This window comes from Diplotaxodon limnothrissa, linkage group LG17 (assembly GCF_057381915.1).
Source record: "Diplotaxodon limnothrissa isolate DT_005_m linkage group LG17, D_limnothrissa_male_GT1.1, whole genome shotgun sequence".
In the NCBI taxonomy this organism is placed as follows: domain Eukaryota; kingdom Metazoa; phylum Chordata; class Actinopteri; order Cichliformes; family Cichlidae; genus Diplotaxodon; species Diplotaxodon limnothrissa.
Genome location: NC_140612.1, coordinates 24,201,392 through 24,215,666, shown reverse-complemented (window position 1 = coordinate 24,215,666; position 14,275 = coordinate 24,201,392). Strand labels below are relative to the sequence as shown.

At 43.9% G+C, this 14,275-nt stretch overlaps 2 protein-coding genes across 2 annotated transcripts in view; both read left to right on the top strand.

The window, feature by feature from the left end:
* The window catches only part of LOC146615035 (tetraspanin-9), a 100,135-nt gene that overhangs the window by 31,819 nt on the left and 54,041 nt on the right, over positions 1-14,275 (top strand). The gene's annotated exons all lie outside the window — the stretch shown is intronic.
* Positions 2,852-14,275, top strand: part of ntn4 (netrin 4) — a 30,083-nt gene continuing 18,659 nt past the window's right edge. The window contains exons 1-3 of the mRNA XM_085375850.1: positions 2,852-3,024; positions 4,713-5,266; positions 12,812-13,090. Of these exons, the coding sequence (XP_085231976.1) occupies positions 2,979-3,024; positions 4,713-5,266; positions 12,812-13,090 (879 nt within the window). The 5' untranslated portion in view covers positions 2,852-2,978. The remainder of the gene's footprint in view (positions 3,025-4,712; positions 5,267-12,811; positions 13,091-14,275) is intronic.

Below are 14,275 nucleotides of genomic sequence, written 5' to 3'. Positions count from 1 at the left end.
GATGGATAAAGGCATTCAAACTAGACTATAAAAGTTTTTGACGTGCCACAGAGATGGAAAAGTAGTATAAGACTACAAACTATCAAAAAGATAGTAAAATGTAGTAAAATGATAAGTAAAAGATGACTAACGTGAACACTGAGTGGGGGCTCAGTAAAGGGCTCACAGATGGAGGCGAGGGAGGAGGCAACACTAAAACACTTTGGCTTGTGTCTGAATACCTGCAGACACTAATGACACTCCTATAAGCTCCTCAGCAATTTAAACATTTATCAAAACTTCTTTTTTTTGGTTACAAATTTAGCTTTATTTAAATAAAATTGTCAAACCCTTAAATAATTTAAGTTATGATCTTCCTCCAGTGTAACCAACACATCCATTGCTCACTGGTGGCGCTGGTGGTGGAAAACAGACTAGAAAGACACACAACATGACTAGATTAAAAAATAACCTGAAACACATCCAGAAATACAACAAAAAGAGTGAAAGATGAGCACAAACTGAGAAAAACCAACACAAAGAGCTCCAAAACTGACCCAAAAACAACAATGGAGATGATAAAATGACTTTAAACAGAAACTGCCCTAAATAGATGTAAAGTGACCACAAAGAGCTTTAAGAAGACCACAGAGCATTATTGGAGACTTGTTCATTGACTTTTCTGCCCAAAAGCTGAGAAGATGAAAACATCTCTCTTGTCTTTATGGAGCTAAATCCTGGAAACTGTTTAAAACCGTGAGAAAAGAACAAAGTTTTCTCCTCCACAAAGAGCCAGGCGGGCGGTGACTGAACCAGGACAGGCAGAACAAAGTGAACAGGTGAGATAGTTTAACTTGGCTCACTGCTTATTGGACAAGGGTCAGGTGCTTAGAAAGCAGGTCACGGTCCGATTACACCGCAGACAGAGAAGCCAGAGCCGTGCTGGGTTCAGTCGAGCTTAAGCCAAATGGGCCTGAGAGGAAATCGGCGTTCTACCTCTGCTGAACACAGGGAGGCGCCCTGCAGCCTGCACGCTGTTGAAGCCACTCCTGCAGGCTGGAAGCTGGGGGCTTTCCCCTCTTCTTTTTATGGGCAGCAATGATGTGGAAAGCAGGATGAGTATTTAACTGGATCTTTCACTGGTTTTCTATGGACACTGGCGATGTCGTCTACAAAGGCTCGTGGTCGGCAGAGCAACCAGAGGGTGTAATTTGAAGTGCCTCAGCAGCTCACGCAGCTTCTGCATCCAAAGCCAATTAGTCAGAAATGTGGATGTGAGCACTCATGTGGTCCGTTCATCATCAGGGTCTATGTGGTCCCCTCAGGAGGTCCAAACCCTGTCAGGACCAGTGGTGGGCAATCATCAAACTCACTTCAAAGTGTCACAGCGTCAAACCAAAATCAGATCATGTCTTACATCGCTGCAGTCTGAAGCCAGTGATGCACAGCAACACCTCACTTTCATCTGATTTCTGATGATTCACTATAGAGAACTTTGCATTCTGGGTAAAATTTCAAGTTTCTTAAGTCTGTTTCAGAATGGTGACTCTTCAAAGCAAATTACAGCATATGAAAGCTTTCCTTTTTTGTGCCTACAATTTGATCCTGGACTGATCTTCTAGTTTTGATTCCCTCTGTGCCCAAATAGTTTCCCACTGTCATTTTGTAAGTCTTGCCAAATGTAAAACCATTTGTTTTCCTTTTAGCTCTCTTGAACATATAAATCCTTTTTTACTGGCAGTTGTTGCCCCATCACAGTCCTGTGAGAAAATAAGTACATTCCATGATTCAGCAGCTTGTGGAACCACCATTAGCAGCAATAACTTGAAATAATTGTTTTGTCTTCCATTGTTATGAAGGACTTTTCAGATTTGTTGACAATTGGTTAATCAAGTGCATTTGATCAGCACTTGGGTGCTACATACCCTCTCAACACCACCACCAACGGAAGCAGTGAGGTAGGTCTTCATAAAGAGATGTGAACATTGAAAACACAGTTTCAGAGGTTAAAACTGTAAAATATACATTGTTGGGTAGTTGACCTGAAACAATGAACTAAATAAAACACAAAAGAAGCCACATATTTCTAGTTTACTGCGGTTTTCAGATGCAGGTAATGCGTGTTTTGTCATCACATGACTCGTGTTATACTGTACATGTTTGCTATTAGCCGTTTACAGTTAGCTTGAAACTTCCACAGCGTCAGTCACGTTTTTTTTTGTTTATTTGTTTGTTTTGTTGTTGTTTTTTTGTCTCTCCACAATCACTAAATCACTTCCGTTTTGTTTCCCGATTTTTTTTTCATCTTGTGTTTTATTTTTCTACTTGCTGGTGTTTTCTTAGGTTGGAGTGCGTTTGAGATGCTAGTCATTAATTGAAAGTCATATATTTAATATGAGCATCCAAATTTGCATGTCAAGAAGTGAGGAAATGCGCCTTTAAAGGAAGTTTGGACTCCCTGAACTCCTCATAAAGTCCCCCCCGCGTGGTCCCGGGTCCTCGTGCCGGGACCCCGCTGGTGCGAAGATGACGCTGGGAGCACAAACTGGAATGTTCCTTTAAGTCGCAGAAAAATCCGGAGGGAGAGGCGGAGCTGGCGCACAGCGCTGTCACCGCACCTCCTCTGCGTCTCCGTGCGCCCTCAGAGGCAGATCACCGCAGGGAGATGAACCACGCCGCAGGTCCCGGAGCAGCAGACGAGCCAGGCAGACCCGTTCACTTTTCTTCCTCCTCTTCGGCCCTCCTCCTTTCTCTACGGGACACCTCACACCGTCCGGGATCATGCTGTTCCTTCATACGGCTGAGTTATCATCGCCCTGTTGGATCGCAGCTGAGTGAAAGAGAAAGTCCACACTGGAGCTGAACCCTGCGCACTTGCCTTGTTTTTTTTAAACTTTGCCACTGTGGATGAGCTCCCTGATTTCTGAGTAACTCCAGCGGATTTTCTGGCTCGCTTTTCTCCCCCACATATCTTGGTCTATTCCCACAGCAGAGGAGATATGTTTTTCTTGTTCGTGGTCAGCCTGGCTGTGTTTTCAGATGCAGGTCAGTGTGATGTTTTTTAAAAAAAAATTTTTATTAGGGGGGTTGCCACTGGGGCAACAATGTCTCCGTGGCAAGTGCAGCAATGCAGAACTCCCTTGAAATTTGGGGCAATTTAACCTCTCACTGCTCAGGTTTAAGATAATTAACACACATATGTTGAAAGATGATCATAATCAGCTTTTATATTAACCTCCAGGAAGAAAGAGAACAATAGAGGATGTGTCCCATCCTCAGTGTTTCCCTTTCAAAGAGCAGATATTGTGATTTATAGTTGAATAATTGAGTTATTTCTGATTAAAGCATATTCAATTTCCTGTAAAACCTGTGATTTTTGTTATTTTACATCCATTTATTCTCTCCCCATCAACACTGTGACATAATTCATATGGATCTACCGCCTAACAAAGAAAATCCACCTATAAAAAGTGCAAATATGCAATAATTCATCCTGTAAAATGTAATGTGAGCCTATCTGTGAGGTCTTGCACATGACAGAAGCAGTAGAGGGCTCCAGGTTTTAAAGTAATAAATCCACAGTGGGGATGACACTATTTGCCCGGAGGGGTGGAGTGGGTGGAGGGTTAGGGTTGTAGAGCGTCTGGAAGGCGTCTGAATGCTGCTCATCGTCCCCGAGCTGCCAAACTTTATCTGTGTCAGAGTCCACGCTGCCTGCGGTCCGTGGCAGGCAGGTGCACAATGCCTCTATTATCCTTTTTGCATAACATTTCCGATCGAGGTAAAACACTTGACTTGTGTACACACACACAAATACACACAGCCCATTTCTCAGCTGCCCCACTCACTCTCAGACTGAATGAGGTGTGTCTGTTCACTGTTCTTTGGCTGGTTTGATTGTTGGTCCACTGACACCGAAAACAAAGCGTTAGCCCAGCTTTAGTTTCACACTTTGTTTTTGTTTGGTTTCTGTTCGAATGAGAGTCCAGGAAAAGTGAAAGTAACCCAATAAAACCGGGAAAAGATGCAAAACAGGTAGAAATACAGACAGAAGAGGCTCAAAGATGTTAAATATACCACTGAAAGAGCTGCGAATCATCCAGAATGTGGTGAGAAAAAAGACCACAAATGGACAAAAACTGCCACAAAGAGAGATTGTGTCTTTTTGACAAACAGAATATTTAAATCTAAGTATAATAGGAAAATGTTTAGTTTTACTGGAAAAATTGAGAAAAATATTAATTTTCTTTCAAGATGATCCAAGGCTCTTTGCTTCTCTTTTTTTTTTTTTTTTTTTTTTTTTTTTTTTTTTTTTTTTTACACTAATGGGGCCAATTTTGTAGATGGACTGATATGTCTTTATTGGGTGATATCTACCCAAGCAGATAATTCCGGTTGGATTTAATCTGGTCTTTAAAGTATTTCCCCTTCTCTTTAACTCATTTTACTTTTGCCAATAGTCCCAAAGAAACTGCTGATATTGTTTTTCTGCAGAGTAAACTGGACTCGGGAGAGAAATTTTACTTTTAATGATGGTGTGAGAACCATTATTTTTAATATTTTAGTCAAATAATCCCACCTACATGGCCAGGTGTTGGTAAAGGTCAGTGTTTTGTTTTGGGGTTGTTGGGTTTTTTTTGTTTTTTTGGGTGGAGTAACCCTTTAAAGTGACTGAGGATGGTGTCATGTGAGTCCATAGTAAAGTTCCTTCTCTGCAAACCTTCTTCCTGCAGGTCTGTCTGAGGTGGTGTTTAATGGGGGCGTGGCCCCCCGTTGTGAGAACCGCGCCTGCAACCCCCGCATGGGGAACCTTGCCTTGGGTCGCAGGGTGCTGACGCAGACCGTCTGTGGCAACAACGGCAGCGAGCTCCACTGCTTCTACTCCGACCCCGACGCCAACCTGGCCTGCAGCCCCGCCAAGTGCACCAAATGCAACGCCGGCCTGCCCCACCTGTCCCATCTGGCCGGGGCCATGTCCGACTCCTCCTTCCGTCACCCGAACACCTGGTGGCAGTCGGCTGGAGGGGTGGAGTCGGAGACTGTGCAGCTGGACCTGGAGACGGAGTTCTACTTCACGCATCTCATCCTGGTGTTTCGCTCACCTAGGCCTGCCGCCATGACTCTGGAGCGCTCGCAGGACTTCGGGAGAACTTGGAGGATGATGCAGTACTACGCCACCAACTGCAGCGCTGCCTTCAGGCTGGAAGAGGGAAAGGCAGGCATTGGCCAGGATGGCGCCACCTGCACGTCCAAGTACTCAGGCGCCTACCCCTGCAACCGCGGAGAGGTGAGGCGATGCTCCAAGTCTTTAGGGTGTTTTTATGACATCAGTCACACTGAACATGAATAAAGAATTATTCTATTTCAAATCAACTCTAGCTCCATATTCCCACAAAGCAGGAAGACGAGCAGGGTTAATTTGCATATAATCTCTGAATATGAGCATGCAGAATCTGTAGGGATCAGTAAAGCAGTTTAGAGACAAATGGGAATCTCCGAACCATCAGCTGTCATCTGACTGCAGTTTAGCTTTCTAAACAAATGCGTGAAATGGGACATTTTGGCCTGGATCTCTCCCAGAAACCCCCAAAATACTGGCTCCTGTCCCCAGAATGTGTCATCTGACTATGCTCCAGATCCAGGATCCCAGCATATAACGGCAATGGAAAGAAGAGAAGCCAAACATATCTCTTACACAGTATTCAAAGACGGGGTATTTTTTTTATCTCCTCTTAACACAGGAGCTTTTATAGAAAAAAAATCCCCTTAGGTGCTGCCAAAATGGCTCTGAAACATCAGGGCATGGACCTTTGGGGGTTTCCTGTGGGTCTGGCACTGAGGCGCTGGCAGTGGAGTCCCGTTGGGGGCAGGGCTGTTGATTGGGCTCGTTCTGGTGCACACTGCAGATGCTTGATTGGATTGGGATCTGAGGATTATGTGTATCTTGTGTTATGTGCTCGCTTCTGGTGGGAAGTGTCTTGCAATTGGAGCTGCAGTGTTTAAGTGGATGGGATGTGTCAAAGTAACATCGATACCAGCACCCAAGGTTCCTCTGTGCCTTTCACATGCAACTGCTTTTCTTAATTCAGTCACCGAGTCCTGAAATGACTCTCTGACCATGTCTTCTTAGTTTTATCAGCCTGGGTCTACTGCTCACAGCCTTCTAGTAAATAAATCTTTGGAAAAAACATAAACTGCACCTGTATTGCATTAACAGAGCTACATTTCTAGCAGACTGCAGAATCATTTAAAGTGTCTCTATAACCTGGTTGGGGTCCAGTTTGGGAGTATATGTCAAAATAGAGGTTGTGTGAGGTTTATTTTCATAGCAGATCTCAGAGGGATTTACAGTCTCTGTGATGGATAAAATTTAATGTTTCAGATTGCAGCAGCACAGATGGGACTCACTGGAATTAAATTTTGATTTTGCTTTTTCTGGACATTGTGCATCAGATGAAAGTCGCTACACGCCACATTTTATTGGACATGAAAGAGAAAATTATTATATTTGGCAACATGTTTTAGCATTTGTGTGTTTCCATTTTAACACCTGCCGCAGTCAGTTTACAAATGGTAAATGGCCTGTATTTGTATAGCGCTTTTCTAGTCCCTAAGGACCCCAAAGCGCTTTACACAACCAGTCATCCACCCATTCACACACTGGTGATGGCAGCTACATTGTAGCCACAGCCACCCTGGGGCGCACTGACAGAGGCGAGGCTGCCAGCCACTGGCGCCACCGGGCCCTCTGATTTGAAGGATGTCCATGGACGAGAGAGTGTAAAAGGGGGGGTGCAGTGCACAGAACCCACATTACCAAGTGAGGACATGAGCAATAATGGCCGGGTGGAAGGTCAAAGTTTGGTACATGAATGAAACCAAAACAAACCACTTTAATGTAACAGATGTGGTGACATAAGTGATATCAATTTATCCACTTCTGTAACTAAATACACCTGAAGAACCAAAGAGGCTTGAAAACCACATTTATATACACTCGTCATGGGCATACATTTTCATGGGAATTATGAGCTTTGAGTGATGTCTTTGAACTGAAAACAGTCCTCATCACGACTTACATTTTGACATCTAAGTCTCTGTGAAACTCTGAGACCTTGGTTTTATGGCTTGTTGGTGGTCTCATCTGGTTCTTAAAACACACAATCCAACACATTTTTAAACCCAAAGTTTTCTTTGTTGGTTGTTCCTGACAAATAAGCAACCCGGTGGTCTCTCCAATTTATACACAGCAGGTACAAAGATGACCTAGAGCGTAGATCATTTCCTTCTGAAATCATAATGATTACAGCCTCAAGAGGAAAATAGTCAATCAGGGAAACCTCATGAAAGCACAGCCTGAAGCAGAAAAAAGTAAAATTCTGCAGGTAGATAACAGCAACAGTTTGAAGTTTAAAGGCTGCACTGTTACTGTTCTTCGACTGGCCTGCTTTCTTTCTGGAAGCAGTTTTGATGATCAGATTTGTATCAGGTCTCGAATTCCCACCTTTCCTCCGAGTCCAAACACCGCCAGCTTGCTCGGATAGCAGGTTAGCGCAGGTGGGAAGGAGCGCGGATGCACACCTGCAGGCCTGACAGACTTTCCTGCTCGTCGTGCAGCTTTTTTCTTCCTCCATGAATGAAGTGCTAATGATGTCACGGGTGACAGGTAAAGCGAGCTACTTAACAGCCAATCCTGAAGGGCAGCCTCTCCATCATTTAACCCCTCCTGTTGGAGCAAAGTCAGATCTTTCTGCAGTAAGTCACGCAACATTCAAGAGTCACACAGCACGCCGAGCAGAGGGAAAGCCAGGTGGGGGGAAGCTCCCCGAGTGCATGATTGAGTGTTTAATAGGCGTACTTTGACTGTAGCACGAGAGGGCTTCCTGCACTCCATTGATGTTTAATTGAAGCAGTGTGTGTTGGGAGCTGCTCTGCAGATGTGTGCTGAGGCACATGCCAAACCCGATGCTGTGCCAGGCTCCCCTGCAGCGCTTTCATATGAAATGTGGACTCTTCCCTGCTACTCTGAGGTGTTTCCGTGAGGCTCTCAGGTCTTTTTTCCCCTCTCCATCTCCTTTTGTGCGTGAAGGTTTGAAAATAGCAGCTTGTTTTCCGTCTCCTGCGTCTCTCTGGCTTGTTTGGGTGAGCAACCTGTGCTAGGAGCATGACCTGTTTGCCCTTTAACCTCTCCACTGATGACCCTGGGGTTGAAAGAGGTTAAGTAGTGCACTGACAGACCAGCTGCTGCTGCTCAGCTGCTCACACCGTCTGTGCACCTTTTGGTTTTTGCTTCTACATCATCTCTACTGACAGTCAAGGTCACGACATGACAACAAGCCTTATTTATGTATGTACTGTACGAATATAGAGCTTTATTCCATGCTAATCTCACTTGTTGTCTCATAAATACTAAGTTCTCACAGTTATGTTCATAGTTGGCCTGCACTCAGGTACTATTTCAATTAAAAGTCAGAAACCTGTTAAAATATATATATTGATAACAGTACCTCAGGGGGCAGTAACATACATGTGGCCACCCTCACAGGCTGCAGAGAAGTAAACAAAGCAGAAGAGACATCGTGCGTGAGTGGATTCATGACCTCACCACACAATGGGTCTGCAGTGGTTGCTTACTATGAGTGCAGAGTTTCAGATTTGGATTTCTTTTCCAGTTTTGATTTGAAAAAGATCACGAATTCGGCTTTTACTTTTTTTTATAATGAAGGGTTCTTCAAAAAGTCCTACTTTCACTTATGCTTGAAAAACATCAGCCACTTTGCTTGTGTGGGAATTGTTTTGTCCTCTTTCACTACGGATGCACTAAGATGTGACTTATTCCTGACCTCCTTTAGGGGTCACCACAGTGGATCATCTATCTCTCACCCTGTCCCTCACATCCTCCTCTGTCACACCAACCCTCTCCATGTCCTCCTTTGCTACGTCCATGAATGTCCTCTGAGGTCAACCGCTTTGCGTCCTTTGTCCAGTAGATCCATTATCCCTCCTGTGCACATGTCCAAACCATCTCAGCCTCTCTGAGGGGCACAGGGAACTTTTTGGAATAGACCAAACCCTCAAGGTTTGCCCACACCACGTCGCCGATTATACGCAAATTCCCAAGGCTTCAATAACACCTTTATTTAATTTGAGCTTTGTAACATTTACTGGAACCTTTACTTGTTGTTTTCAGGAGGGTCCAGCTGCATATTGTGGCTGTTATCACAAAAAAATGAATAACTTGAATAACTTTTTAATCAACTTTACATAAACTCACTTACCGTCAGTGACCGCTGAACAGACATGCCATCGCTTGTCTTTCATGGAGCTTTTTAGATGTCATATTGGACTCTGGTTGCGCTTAATGCACTTAAATTGACAAAAGAAATTAATATTCCACTGCTGTTTTAGATTATTTCTGCAGAATGAAACTTTTTTGGCTTCACAGAGTACCGACCCTCCTTCAGAAACAGAAATGTCAATGAAAAAATGCCACTGCGCTAAAATATAAAGCAAGATGAATAGCAGACGCATCAGCGGAGTGATGTTTGATTGTATGCATGCGTGTGATTGCGGTGTGTGTGGGTTTTTTTTTTGGTTTTTTTGTTTGTTTTTTTTGCTTGCATGTGAGTGTCTGAGGCTGTGTGATGAGATAAGTGAGAGCTGTGGTGAATTTTGGGGAGGGGGGGGGGTCATAGCTGGGAGCGATTACAGGCAGCAGGTATGCTCAGCTCTCTTCTTCTCTTCTTTCACCCGCAAACATGAAAGCATGTCATCTCATGTGTTGAAAGCTGTTCGTGTTCACCTGTAATGTGTGGAAAAGGTGGTCTGTGTGTGTGAGTGAGGGAGAGAGAGAGAGTGTGTATTCAGAGCTGCTTGTCTTATTTATGAGGTCAGCTGGGCTGGAAGAATGTGAGTGTTTGTTGTCCAGACTGACCTCCTTAGGGAAGAGAGAGGGACGCAGACCAGCCGTCGCGCACGCGCACACACACTCATCAGTGCCCTTTCAGATAAACACTTACAGTAGAGGCTCTCCCTCTCCTCTGTCTGCTGGGAAGGAAGTGCTGTTGCTCTGATGGATGTTGGTACTGTTGGCTAGACACCCATCCCCCCTACTCCGTCTTTTTCCTTCCATCAATGCCCATTGTGCCTGTTTACCAGATTACAGTCCACAGTGCTTTGATGGAATTAGGCCTGTTAAAGGCAGGCTTACTTTAAGTTTGCAGGCTGAAACAGGAAGAAAGGTTTTCAGTGAACCTGCCGCCTCACAGAGCCGGAAATTTGTTACATAGCTTAATGGCAGGTGGAAAACTTTCCCAAGTGCAGTATGAGGTTTCAGCACGGCTTTCAGCTTCCATAAGTGTATTAACAGTTGATATCCTGCAAAGTGCAAAGACTCTCAGTCTACATGCAGACTAATGCAGACTAACCAAGTTATTTACGCATCAGTTTGCCCCCCCCTGACCAAAACAGCCAGTGCAGGCATATTTACACTGATGGTTTTTTGGTTTTATTTTTTTCTAAAATGTTTGCTGCGAATGTAAGTTCAATAATACATTTTTTATCCTCAAATCTGTCATGTTGGATACAGGAATCTTGTGAGACATGCATGGTTTAACGATATATTCTGGTCTTTTTGACTATTTGAAAACTCATATTTCTGCCAGCTGTACTTATGTAGAGCTCAAATGAACAAAACGTGTATCAGCTCATATATGCAAAGCAAGTTTATTAAAAAACAAAAGGTTGATTATGTTCATAGGTCATTCATGTAGTATGTGGATGGGTGGCCCTGTGCTGTGTAAGTAAACCAAAAAAGATAAAGCAAAGTATAAACCCAAATGACAGTTGACAGGTGAGCAATTAACTCAAGTCAAAAACATTACCGTAAGTACGGTAAGCCACTTCCCTAATTCAACTAGTAACCAAAACCTGGAAGTAAACACCCACAAGCCGGTTGAGCAACACAATTTTGTTTTTTCTATCAACCGGGGCTTGCCAAAGGGTAACCAACCAGTCTCTAGGCCTGCATGACTGGGGCCTGAAACAAATTTAACAGCTAACTTAACAGTAATAAGATGTCAGAGCTGTGTTCAGAGCTTGAGGTTGCAAATTTGAGTCGACTAGTGGCACGTGGTATTCCACTCAATAAAGGATGATATGAAAGGGTTCTTGAACACAAACCTTTTTGTCTTGCTAGGATGTATCCTCAACACAAACCTGAGGAGACTGTGGCTTCATCTCTGTGTGTATCATGGATTAAGATAAACATGGGTGTCATCAGCATATCTATAAATGTCAATATTTGTTTCCCAGGGCAGCAGTAGTAAAAGCTCCAGGCGATGCTGATTTGTGTTGTCAGCGTATGTTTATGTGCATGTCGATGTGGGTGCATGTGTGTGCTGGTGTTGCCGTGGTGTCGCTAGGGTGTCGCAGGCTTTTGTCCAGCTCTGAGTTATGTGGAGCTGCATCTCCATCCCCGCCTTTGTCTGACCCTGCTCTCCGTGCTCTCCCGCGGACCAGCGCCCCTCATCCTATTTGTCGTGTTCTCTTAATTGCGGACCACAATGCTGTGACCTCGTGACCTTTTCCAACAACAGGGAAATTAATAGTGCTCCTCCCATCACACTCTCCGCCAGTCATCCAGCCAATCAGCAAGCAGCAGGGTTGTTTTTCTTGAACCAAAGAAAAACAATCAGCTGCACACAAACACACACCACTCACACAATGATATCAGTGACAGCTCGGCACACTGCAAACTCACATGCTGCTTTCATAGTGAGAGTTGGGGCCAACAGCAACTTTTTCATCTCGACGACAGCAGCGGCGATGGTTGCCAGTGGCAGCAGTAGCCATGGAGATGGCAGCCCATAAAGGGATCTTCAATTTGAAGGATGTCCATGGACGAGAGAGTGTAAAAGGGGGGGTGCAGTGCACAGAACCCACATTACCAAGTGAGGACATGAGCACTAATGGCCGGGTGGAAGGTCAAAGTTTGGTACATGAATGAAACCAAAACAAACCACTTTAATGTAACAGATGTGGTGACATAAGTGATATCAATTTATCCACTTCTGTAACTAAATACACCTGAAGAACCAAAGAGGCTTGAAAATCACATTTATATACACTCGTCATGGGCATACATTTTCATGGGAATTATGAGCTTTGAGTGATGTCTTTGAACTGAAAACAACAATTAGGTGCACAAATAATACAAATATACACATACTCCCTCACGAGTATCTTTTTTTTTTAAATGCCCCTTAGCAAGTTGCAAGTATGTTTGGAGGAGTAAAGGTGAGGCTTTCAAACCAAGAACACTATAGCAACTGTAAAGTATGGTGGTGGCATTATGCTCTGGGGCTATCATCACTGACATTCATGTCCTGTATATACACCTAATGAGACCCGCAGAGCAGAGCATGCATGACTTTAAGGAAGGAGACAAAGTTGCACCTCACAATCAATCAAACCCTGAAAATCTACAAACGCCTGTAAAATGTATTTTAAAATCTGTTCTAATGTGTTTGTGGTGGTTAATAAAATAGGAAGAGTATACCTTTGAAGCTGTAAAATAAGTTGGAAGACATTTTCCATGAAAGACGTCCCAGGCAATGAGTAGCACATTTATCCAGTTAGATGTAGCATGAAAAAGGTAAACCCGTGTCAATCATTGCTGTAATTTCAACGATGCATGTCTTACAAAATGACTTTTTAGTTCTATTAGATCACAGTGAGGTGGGTAAATAGAGGAATTTCCATTTTTTGGTGTTTTGCTCATTTAATTTTTGTTTTCTTTTTGTTTCCTTGATTGTCTCTTTCTAAATGTCAGGTGATCTACCGAACCCTTCCGAAGTGGGAGTCCGTGGATCCTTACGGGCTGAAGGGCCAGCAGCAGCTGAAGGTGACCAACATCCGGATCAGACTGCTGAAGCATCAGAAGTGTCCCTGCCAGGCCAAAGACCTCACCTCCGCACACGAACCCCTCCCCACCCGACACTTCGCCATCTACGACCTGATAGTGAAGGGGAGCTGCTTCTGTAACGGCCACGCCGATCAGTGTGTCCCCATGCCGGGATACCAGCCCATCAGAGACCGGACCAACCATGTGGTAAGAGGAGAGAAGTTAATGTTCTCGAACTCCGGTTACTGCCTGTTTTTTGGTTGTTTTTAAATCTTTATCAATTCCAGTGCTAATCACACCACTATTCACCTTCTCTTTTTTTCACACACGTACATCTTTTTTTCTGTTGCTAGTCTCACTTGTTTTGATTCTTCTGACCACGTAGTCACACGCCATGTGCTCGTTTTTTCACTCGCTCTCGAGAAATCAAGCTTTGTTTCCCTTCATGTTGGCAGTCGTGTTAAGAAAACAGACTAAAGGAGTGGTCACGTTCATTCCCTCCTGCTTCCTCTGCTCTTGACTCCGGCTGCCGCTCTCTGCGTGATAACAAACGCAGGAGATGGAGATGTCGGTTCAACCTGCGGTTTAATGGTGGTGTTGATGCGAGCGAGTGTGTCGATGAAGGTGTGAACTGACAATGTTTTTGCTGGAGATCAACCTTAAGCATTTCAAAGCCAAGTTCCTATCACGGCCATCTCCACAAACAAACACAGCCGGACGACTTTGAAGCCGAGCGCCTGCTCTGCTGCAATCAGCCATGCCTGACAGGAAAGTGAGAGTTTCCTTTGCAGCCTGTGAGCAGAGGCCTTTACACAGATAAACAGTGGTACTACATCAAAGCTGTAGCTCGTACACGAATAAAAACTTATTTTCTTCTCACTAAATGGATCATTTTAAGAGATAAATTTTGTTCGTTTGATCTTACTGCAACAAACCACTTACACTGTATTTGCAACCCTTTGTGGTGCATCAAACCTGCCACCCCTCATCTTGAATTTCATTTAAAGGAAGTAGATGAGTTTGTAGGAAGCCAAATCTGGTGGGCAGATTCTTGGATTGACCCCAGAAACCTACGGCTTCCTTGACACGTCTCAGGACTTTAAGTAGAACTCTTCTTTAACAATCTGACACTAGCAGGGCACAACCCTCGTCTTCTTCACACTCTTTGTCTTTTTCTTCATTTTCATCTTCATTTTATTCGTTTTCATTGTCTTCTTCATCCACGTAATAATCTTCATCTTTGAAAATAGAAGTAGAGCTTCCACCTCAAGCTCTACTTCCTATTTTGTTTTTTGTTTTTCTGTTAGTGCACAACCAGAATATCAGAAAAAGTGAGCATCATCCCTGATCTGATGCTCACTTTTTAGGGTTTAGACTGTAACCTTTGTAAAC